Consider the following 11,394-nt stretch of genomic DNA (forward strand, 5'->3'; position numbering starts at 1 on the left):
TACACTGCATCACCCTGAATATCTTGTCCAGGGCCTGTAACCATCTCGCAACAACAATATGATCGTAGGATCCATCAAATGAAGGTGGCTTATGCTTACGAAAAGCATTCACTCGACGGTCTCGTGTCTCCTGGTCCTCTGCCGGCTCAAAGTACATCTGCATCAGTCTCGTCAGGTGACTCATACCCTCCATGTGGCTCAGCCCATCATGGCCGGGAATATGCGTTCCTCCTCCTCCGTCCCCATCATGGTGACTAGGTGGAGATGGAGGTGGCGGTGGTGGCAGTGGTGGAGGAAACTGACCCTCATTGCGGCCAGCCCTCATCTCCTCCAACATGACCCTCATCATGGTCATGTTCGCCAACCGATTCGCCTCAAGCACATCCTCAGTAGCTTTTCGGTTCGCCTCTCTTACGGCGTCCATCATCGCCTGACTGGCCACTCTAACGGCCTCCTGATCGGCTTGTCTAGCCGCCTGCATCTCAGCTAATGTAGTTAGGAACGGGTCAGGCTTACCCTGATTAGTCTCTCGAGTCCTCCTAGGTAGTACCATGACTCTGCACATGTTACACAAGGAATGAGTTGATCAGGCCCACACAATGTGGTCATGCATGCATTATCACCGCAAAACACAAAAGAAACTCAACAAACAAACCCAGACAACAAGGCATCCTAAGTTATTGCAATACATACAGGCTTTTTCCCTAGAATGTGCTTTGATACCATAAAATGTAACACCTCGTGTGCACTCAGTGTATTAAACATACAATGGTAATGGCGCAACTAATTAAATGCGAAAGCTAACTTTTTCTTTCCAATTATGACCTCATTAATCATTAACCAAATGGAATTACTTATTCCTTTTCAAAATATGGCCTGTATGTAAATTGCAATAAATAACTAAATGAATAACCTCATCAATATATATATATATATATATATATATATATATATATATATCTAGTCACGGCACTACAACACGTAGACCGAACAATATCCAAATACACTTATACATCTCAAGAGTAAACAAACATGACTGATATCAATGTGGTATGGACAACCCCCATGCTCACCAAATAAGGCAACAAAGCCCAACAAAGTCTCAAATCCAATAACAACATACTGAAAATAAAACATGATCAGTATCCAGGCATAAAAGCAAGCAGCATGCATAATCAACTCAACTCCGGCCTCCTGCCGCTAGAGGTATCAACCCCAGAGGTACCTGTACCTGAAATGTGCCCCAACACGGTGTGAGATCTCTAAAAAGAAATCTCAGTAAAATAAGAGGTCCTCAAGGATCTCTCCACCCCAAGCTCACTTACATGTGCAATATAAGTTCCAAAACAGTATAACAATATCATTTCCAAAATCTATGCAATGCAGCATATATCTATGTCATGTGTGTATGTATCCTACTGGCCAAAGAATAAAAAGATAGGAATTACATACGTTTACAACCTATAGTACAAGGAACATCGGTTGCACCTCACCCACGGAGTTACCATCTTGTATGACACCACATACTCAGGAGTTACCGTCTAGGTGGTACACCACATACATATCATATGGCACTTGCACTCAATAAGACAACTCAATAGCATATCAGGATTCATCATTCATTTTCATAAAAACACATCATACATATAAACCACCCCTCTATGAGGTATGGTGGAACCAACAATGGGCAAAATCGAGGACACGAAAGCTTACCTCACAAGCTAACAATCCCAAGTCAAGAGTCCACAACAGCCCAAGGTCACCAAACAACAAAATCACAATCTGTTTAGACTAGAAATCTCATCAACATTCGAAATTTAGAAGTTCATTACATCATGAATTTAAACTTTTTTGTTTCATGCCTTTAGGCTTCTCCCAAAGCCATAAGCCTTTAGTCTAAGTGATTCTGACTTAGTTAACTTATTACAGGGGTTCATGCTAACCAATCACGGGTCCAGAAACCCACTCAAAGCTTCTGTTCGGACAGAACAATGCATAACTCGAAATTTCCAGAATATCCGGATATTTCACGGGGACATATCCGGATATCCATATCCGGATATCTCAAACCCCATATCTGGATATCCATATCCGGATATTTCGCGACAGAATGAGTTTCTGCATTTCGCGAAGATATCCCTCCAAGGTTCCGTTTTTACTCTTCTACACGTCCAAGCATGCATTTTTAGGTGTGTTATACTTTACCCACCCTTAAGTTATTAACTTTAGCTTGTTATATGCATCAAAGTTCATTCTTTCCAAAGAAAATTCAAGAGCAAATGTGGTGAAAGTTACCCCAAGGCTCAAAACAGAAACAAAAGGGTGCTCTTGGAGCTCTCTATGCAGCTCCAATGATCTGACATCACAAAGCCACGAAAATGGCTATCAAAGCTTGATCCTTTACACTTAAAGATGGCTTCTTGAAGCCACAGTGACAAGTAAAAGGCTTCCTCAACAAGAACACAACCCCTAACCACAACTCACAGCAGCTAAACACTCAACAAATAAGAGCCTCTCACTCCCACAAGGCCTAATACTAGATGTTTACAAGATTGAGGGAGGAGAACCAATGAGAAAGGTGGTCACATGGTAGTTTTCCATGGAGAGGAAGGCAATGAAATGGTGAAGAGAAAGTGGCAACAACCAAATAGCACCAGAAACTCACGTAGGAAATATTAGAATCTGACCTAGGGCTTTGTGCACTAAGCATTTATAGTCTGCTTAAGTTTAATCCCAATGTATTAGAACTAATAGCTCCTCTAATCATTTTAACTTCAAACTTCAGATTCTTAACCTAGCCATTTTTCTAGGATTTATCATATTTTTATTATAATTTTTGCAGCACTTTGTCGGTATGCGTTTTTACGTAACCGGTATCAGTTCTAACGTCAGTTCTCATTATTTTGACTTCAAACTTGATATTCCAGTCCTAGATATTATTCTAGGAATATATACATACTCTTTATAATTTTTCAAGATACTTCATCGATACGCACTTATACCGTGAAGCAGAACTGGTATCTGCACTTTTCGTCAGAAAAGCGACTTTCAGCATTATTAAGCCCTTACGATAATTATTTAAGTCTTACCATATTTATTCAAGGTCGATTATGGAATTATTCTTTAATTTCATAATTAAGTTATTTAAATTCCTAATTTAACAGTGCGGGTTCTTACAACTTTAGTCAAGTTCCTAGAAAAGGAAAATAAATCGCCTAGAAAATACTTCAAATAAATTGAAAATACTTCAAATATTCAGAAGATGGATCCTGGATTTAACTGTAATGCATTTTCAGTTTATCTGCATTCTAGGTTCTCTTGATTCCTTTGCCTTCCGTGGTTTCCAGGACATAGGCTCCTCTTCCAAGCTTTTCTTTAACTCGGTAAAGGTTTTCCCACTTTGCAGCTAGCTTTCCATCTCTGGCATTCTTGTTGCCAATGTCTGCCCTTCTGAGTACCAGGTCATTTTTCTCAAATATCCTTGATCTCACCTTTTTGTTGTAGTGAGTCGTGACTTTGACTTCGTCAACAAGATCCAACTCGGCTGTGTCAAGTGAGCTAGAGGAAGCTCATGATGGAAAATTACTATCAATGGATTAAGCCACAACAATCATAGTAAATGGGCCCAATAATATGTCTCAAAACAAAATATTAAAACATTGAATATATACGAAAGATATTGTAACACCCCGTGTGCACCCGGCGTATTAAACATACATATGGCAGTAGCGCAGCTAATTAAATGCGGAAGCTAACTTTTTCTTTTCAATTATGACGCCATTATCATTAACCAAGTTGATTACTTAATCCTTTTTCAAAATAATGCCTGTATGTAAATTGCAATCAAAGCTAACTGAGTAATCTTATATATAAATGCGTGTCTAAATCACGGACCTACAACACGTAGTCCGGACAGTATCCTGATACATTGTACAACTCACATCACAATAAACAACGTCAAAGCAATGTGGCATGGACAACCCCTATGCTCACCAAATAAGGCAACAAAGCCCAACATAGTCTCAGATCAAATGGTCATATATAAAAATGAAGCATAATCATATCAGCAGTTAACATGTATAATCAACTCAGCTCCTGCCTCCTGCCGCTCGAGGTATCAACCCCCGAGGTACCTGAACCTGAAAATGTGCCCCAAAGGTGGGGTGAGATCTCTAAAAAGAAATCTTAGTAAGACAAGGGGTTCTCAAGGATCTTTCCACCCAAGCTCACTTACATGTGCAATATAAGTTCAAAAGCAGTAAAACAGTATAAGTTCTAAACTAGGTGCAATGCAACATATAATCATGTAATGTGTGTCAGAATCCTACTGGCCAGAGAAAATGCAGGAATTACATATGTCTTAAACCCACAGTAGTACAAGACGCCACTTGTACTCACCTACAGAATCACCATTTTGTATGACGCTACATACTCAGGCTTACCGTCTAGGTGGAACAATACATACATATCATAAGGCATTTGCACTTAACAGCTCAATAGCATTTCAATAAATCAACATTTCATAAAAACACACCATGCATATAAACCATCCCTCCATGAGGTATGGTGGAACCAAACATGGGCAAAACTGAGGACACAAAAGCTTACCTCGCAAGCTAACTATCCAACTTAAGAGTCCAATCAAGACCAAGGTCCACAAACAGCACAATCACAATCTATTTAGACCAGCAATCATATCAACATTTATAATCCAAGAGTTCAAGACATAACAACAACGTTTTCTTCTTTGTTTCATGTCTTTAGGCTTCTCACAAAGCCATAAGCCCTTAATCCAATTGATTCTGACTTAGTTTAATCATTATAGAGGTTCAACTCCATCAAGCATGGGTCCACAAACCCAAAATACCATTATGTATGAACAGAACAGTGACCAACACGAAATTCCCAGAATATCCGGGTATTTGTCGGGGCTATATCCGGATATCCATATCAGGATATCACAAACCCCATATCCAGATATCATATCCGGATATTTCGCGACAGAATGCAGTTTCTGCATTTCGCGAGATATCACTCCCAAGGTTCCGTTTTTAACACTTATACACGTTAAAGCATGAATCTTTAAGCCCCTTTAGACCAGTGATCATGTTGGTTACTTGTTCATCTTATTTAACATGCCAAAACCTCATCTTTTTCATGGAAACTTCAAGAGCAAAGGTGGTGATGCTTACCAATGGCTCAAAACATAGCAAACAGAAGTGCTTGCAGCTTCCTATGACACTCAACAGTGCAGCAACCAAGGGACCACGAAAAAGAGCAACAAGCTATGTCCTTTATAAATAAAAATGACTTCTTGAAGCACCACAACTCAAGGAAAAGGCTCCCACTCAACCCAAACAGTGAACTCAGACCTTCAACCCAACACACATAGATCACAAACTCAGAATGTGCAACAACACCCTCTCACAAGGCTAGCTCCCACTCCCTAATGTTATCTTTGTGAATGAAAGGTGAGAAAAGATGATCACTTGGGGAAGTTTTGAAGAGAAATGGAGGTGGCAAGCTTGGAGAGCACAAACTCAGAAATGGAGGCACGTAGAGCTGATTAGAATCAGCCTAGGGTTCTGTGTAAGTTTGTATATATAGCCTCATTAAGTTTAATCACATTGTATTAGCACTAATAGCTACGCTAATCATTTTAATCCCACACTTTGGATTCTAAGCCGAGCCATTTTTCTAGGATTTTTCATATTTTTATTTTATTTTTCGCAGCACATTGCCGGTACGCGCTTTTACATAGCCGGTATCAGTTCTGATGCCCGTTCTCATTATTTTGACTCCAAACTTGTTATATTAGTCCTAGATATTATTCTAGTGATATATACATTCGTTTCATAATTTTTTGGGATACTTCATCGGTACGCATTTATACCGAGAAGTAGAACCGGTATCTGCACTTTTCGTCAGAAAAGTGACTTTCAAAGTTATTAACCACTTACTATAATTATTTAAGCTCTCTCATAATTATTCAAGGTCAATTATGGAATTATTTTCTAATATCATAATTATATTAATTAATTTCCTAATTTAACGGTGCGAGTACTTACAGATAGACTCCTATTTTTGATTTTTATATCTATGAAAATTTACCAATCGAAAGAAAACTAAAACGTTGATCATAAGAAAATTGAATTCAACGAAAGAAACAAAGATAATAGACACGTTGTATATGTAAATGTGATCCCCATATTGCACAAAACAAAAGTGTTTTTTTTTTTTACTTTATAAGTTTATTTTTTCTGGAGTCACTGCAGATAAGTTATCTGCAGTAAGCCTAATACGATATTGTTTTGGAGCAGAAATCATGGTACTTTTGTAATTTTAATTTATTTCAGGGTTATTATAGTCTTTATAATTATAATATTTTAATATTTTAATCTCGAAATGATATCATTTTGAAAATAAATACAGATAATTTATTTGCAATAACTGCAAAATATTTTTGTGTTACTTTGTTAATCCAATCAACAAAAGTTATGGAAGTGATTGGTTATGCCTATAATTAATTATTTTAGTATCTTCAAACGTTAGACGTACAATGTACCAAACACACTTATGCCTTTCAAGTGTGGGCCATTTTAGGACTGGCATTTTCTTAATGTTTTCTTTTTCTTTTTTCCCCCTCATTGCCAAATAGTTTTAAAATACCGATATCTTGCTTAATTTTCAATTTTTTTTATACATAATTTTCAAATTATTTTGTCCTAAAATTTGTTTTCATTGTTGATTATTTTGATAAATTTAAGTATTTATTGTTAGAAACAGTAATCGATAAATATTTAACAAATTAATCACTTATATACTAACCGAAAAAAAAAAACAATGTGTATATCACAAAAAAATAATATTATTAGAATATTATTTAGTCTCTCAGAAATGGATCTCCTTTGTTTTGTTTTTTCAAAGTTCTTTATACTTTCTTTGAATTTTGACTTTTATATAGATATTTGCTTACTTTTCATTTCACTTAATTATTGAGCTAGAGTTATTTTTTTTAATTTATTTCATTTTGGCACGTACTCTTCATCTTAGTGTTTTAAAATCGTTTTCTTTATTTTGATATCTCATATAAATATAATCACTTTCATTTCGCTTCTTTAATCAAATTAATCATTAATAATTTTTTAGTTTTACCATTTTTTTCACTTTTTTAAATATAAAATTAATAATTTTTAATTTTCCTACAAATACATTTCGATGGAATTTTTCCGTCGAATAAAAAAACATTTTTTAGTAGTGATGTTAAGAATTTAAATTCATTACTGTAGTTACAAAAGTGTTTTAGCCAATTATTACGGCTATCAACTACTGAGTTCAAAATTTATGTATTATTTGACCCTTTAGATATAAATGTCCAAATTTAGTTATCTATGCAAGCAGATAAAAGCGAAAAATTAAAGCGAGTACAACTGCAAATAATCAAAAGAAAAGAAAAGAATGATTCTAATAAAACAAGTGAATTCTTCTGACACTAACCAAAAAGAAAAAAAAAATATATCTCTGAACGACCAAACAAATTAGTGAGTACATATGTGATGGATTAAAATGAAGGAAATAATTATCAAGGACTAAAATGAAAGTAATACATCAATGAAGGTCAAAATGATATTTTATTTATACATTAATCTTGAAATATAAGTGCTTATTCAGATCCGTGGAGCATAATAATCTTAAAATTTGATAATACTTTTTCTCCATTTACAAGAATTTAAATATTTTGAGTTGGAGGGTTTTTTTTAAACTAATTTAATGTCAGCACAGTAAAATACTTTATCATTTTCAAATGATTTAATTAAATTTATCAAGAATAATTTTAAATTAAAAGTACAACCAGCCTAAAAAAAATGCTGAATTGATATTAATTGCACTCATCTATGTAAAATATGAATTATTACAATTAAGGTTATATAATGTTTCATAATATTTTTGAGGATATCTAAATGAGGAAAAGTTTAAATTTTAAAAGAGGAAAGTGAATTAGAAATATAGTGCTAATATTTTTTTAATTCCAAATACAAACGAGTTCGAGAGTAAGCCCCTCGTGCGAACCTGACAGAGGTGTGAATTCCAGCTCCTTTGGAATGGTCCCTCGCAAAAGTGCAATTTGACTAGTCAATTTCTCTCTTTAAAAAAAAAAAGTAAAAAATTAACAAACAAGTGGTTCAATTGATAAAGATGAATAATGTCAATTTACTTTATTGAAGTTCAAATCTTGTCATTTGACTCAACCAGCTATCTCTTATTTTTCATTTTCTTTGAAAGAATTTAATTTGGGCACGTTTTAAAGAAAATATCACATGCACATATACAGTAAAATATATATTTTAAGCTAAAAGTGGTTTTAATTTTTTCACATGACTCCTCACTCTGTTATAACTTAAAAGTTAATGATTCTAAACTTACAAATCATATCATTATATTTAAAATTTTGGTATTTTTAAAGAAATACCAAAATAAATCCCGTTTATATAATGAAAGTGGAAATTACATCCTGTCCTTCATTTGGAAGGGGACCTCCAAACTGCTGAAACATGTGAAATGGTTACACAAAGTGAGTTAATCCTCTCCGACACTTCAAATATTTGTCAGATACATTCCCTTCGTACAAACACAAACACATTTAACACATTCATATGCTTAAACATTTTTTTACTTGCTGAAATCTATCCAAATGTTACTAACCAAGCTCATCCTTCTTTTTTGAGAACACTTTTCCAAAATATACACGTAACTTCCGGGTTTTCGGCATGCATCTTTAATCTCATGGTTTAGCTGCTATAAATAGGCATCAAACTTCTCAACAAGTAACCACAATCATCTATTTCTTCGCCAAACCATAGCCAAAGTAATACACCTAGCTCATCATCCTTTTTATTTGAAAAACTTTATTCAAGCTATGGGCCATTCCCTCAGTGTTTTGTTGTCACACTTTCAAGTCTTTTGGCTTTCTTTGCTTAGTATAGTCACTAGCCTTACCATTTTCAAAGTCCTAAGATCTCAATTGATTGAGAAATCCAAGAAACCAAAACTCCCACCAGGCCCAAAACCATGGCCTATAGTTGGTAACCTTCCTGAAATGCTTGCAAACAGACCTACATATAAGTGGATACACAAGTTGATGAAAGAAATGAACACTGAAATCGCATGTATCCGCTTAGGAAATGCCAATGTTATCCCAGTTACTTGTCCCACCATTGCCAGTGAATTCTTGAGAAAACATGATGCAACTTTTGCATCAAGATCATTAAGCATGTGCACTGATGTAATCAGTACTGGATATTTAACTGCAATTTTTGCACCCTATGGGGATCAATGGAAGAAAATGAAGAAAATCATAAGCAATGATTTGCTTTCCCCACTCAGGCATCATTGGCTCCAAGACAGAAGGACTGAAGAAGCTGATAACCTTATGTTCTACATCCATAACAAATGCCAAAATCCAAATGGTTGTGGCTTTGTGAATGTTAGGGCTGCTGCACGTGATTATTGTGGTAACGTGATAAGGAAACTTATTTTTAATAAAAGGTACTTTGGAAATGGTGGAAATGCTGGAGGACCAGGTTTTGAGGAAGAAGAACATGTTGATTCCATCTTCACTCTGCTTAAGTACATTTATGCCTTTTCTGTTTCTGATTATTTGCCATGCTTGAGGGGACTTGATTTGGAAGGCCATGAGAATGAGGTAAAGAAAGCTATGGGGATCATAAAAAAGTGTCATGATCCTATCATTGAACAGAGAATCAAACAATGGAATGATGGATTAAAGGTTGAAGTAGAGGATTGGCTTGATATTTTGATCTCCTTGAAAGATGTTAACAATAACCCATCATTGACACAGGAGGAAATCAAGGCGCAAATCATAGTAAGTATATTTCACTTCACTTATTATTATTTTTTTTAATTTCTCATCCATGCATTAATTAACACTAGCACATGCAAACACAAATTTACCATTCATTCATGTACGAAAAACATAAATTATTAAATCAAATATTATAACTCAAAATCAAACTACTCCTTGTAGGAATTGATGCTTGCAACAGTGGACAATCCCTCAAATGCTGTTGAATGGGCACTTGCAGAAATGATAAACCAACCTGAGTTGCTTCAAAGAGCCACTGAAGAATTGGATAATGTTGTAGGAAAAGAAAGGCTAGTCCAAGAATCAGATATTCCAAAGCTCAACTACGTGAAGGCTTGTGCAAGAGAAGTTTTTCGCCTTCATCCAATTGCACCTTTCATTCCTCCCCATGTGGCTATGAATGACACAATAGTTGGTAATTACTTGATCCCTAAGGGTTCTCATGTAGTCCTAAGCAGACAAGAACTTGGGAGAAACTCAAAAGTGTGGAATGAACCCCTCAAGTTCAAACCAGAACGACACCTCAAGAGTGATGGCTCTGATGTCGTTTTGACAGAGCCAAATTTGAAGTTCATAACATTTAGCACAGGAAGGCGTGGTTGTCCTGGAGTTATGCTTGGCACCACAATGACTGTTATGCTATTTGCTAGGTTGATCCATAGTTTCACTTGGAGTGCACCACCCAATGTTTCAAGCATCAACCTTGCTGAGTCCAATGATGATATTCTTCTAGCTAAGCCACTTGTGGTAATGGCAAAGCCAAGGTTAGCAGCAGAGCTCTACCACACATAAATTAAGTGAAGATTTACCAAGGCAACCATAGTCCATAGATATGAAGCAACACTATTTAGTCAAATAAGGAAAATGAATCAATAAGAGTCTTGTGTAAATTACAATGATGTAATAATATGAAGAAGGGCTCAAAATGTTTTTTAGTTGATTTTAGATGATAATACTGTATTATAGTGAAATGTATTAATGGTTATATTACATGTACTGTATTTGATTTATTTTAAAAATTGCGTATGATCACTTAAGTGAATTTGTATACAAATTTAGTTATTTTTCAACAAGATCAATGATTTTTATTAATGTCTCTTAAATTTCTTTATCTAAGTTTTCTCTTATTACATCATATTCGGTGGATAAATAAAATGTTGTCTAACTTGTTGATAAGTCAGACGCGTTAGATAAATGAACAATCGAGAGTTATCCTTGCAATTTTAAGGACGTATACTTTATTAAAGTTATAGAGGTTTAGATGACCCATTCTCCATTTAATTAATTAAGAGCACTCACACATGTTAAATGTTGGCTTGGTTTTAAGTGGGTTGCGGTATAGTATGAGATAATTGAAAATATACTGGAGATAACTACCCAAAAAAATATACTGGAGATTTGGTGGATAGGTGCTGTGAGAGCCCAAATCGTTAAATTGGGATTTTAGAAATTTAATAATAATTAAAAAAAGAATTATTAGATTGGAGATTTAATTATTTCAAATTAAATTA

The 11,394-nt window shown here is 35.1% G+C and overlaps 1 protein-coding gene across 1 annotated transcript; it reads left to right on the plus strand.

Annotated features, from left to right (window-relative positions):
* The first annotated feature begins 8,917 nt into the window (after positions 1 to 8,917).
* On the plus strand, positions 8,918 to 10,675 carry LOC133288158 (isoleucine N-monooxygenase 2-like). Its single transcript, XM_061485854.1, has 2 exons — positions 8,918 to 9,883; positions 10,046 to 10,675. Exons 1-2 carry the CDS (start codon positions 8,918 to 8,920, stop codon positions 10,673 to 10,675), a joined length of 1,596 nt encoding a protein of 531 aa, XP_061341838.1.
* Positions 10,676 to 11,394: the final 719 nt, after the last annotated feature.

This window comes from Gastrolobium bilobum, unplaced genomic scaffold (assembly GCF_033153095.1).
Source record: "Gastrolobium bilobum isolate Gb01-03AN ecotype WA unplaced genomic scaffold, APGP_CSIRO_Gbil_v1 utg90693, whole genome shotgun sequence".
In the NCBI taxonomy this organism is placed as follows: Eukaryota; Viridiplantae; Streptophyta; class Magnoliopsida; order Fabales; family Fabaceae; genus Gastrolobium; species Gastrolobium bilobum.

Bases quoted from the DNA above. Each gene is read 5' to 3' on its own strand.
- LOC133288158 (XM_061485854.1), top strand. From the start codon at position 8,918: ATGGGCCATTCCCTCAGTGTTTTGTTGTCACACTTTCAAGTCTTTTGG. The intron at 9,884-10,045 runs GTAAGTATATTT...TACTCCTTGTAG, and splicing joins AAATCAAGGCGCAAATCATA to GAATTGATGCTTGCAACAGT.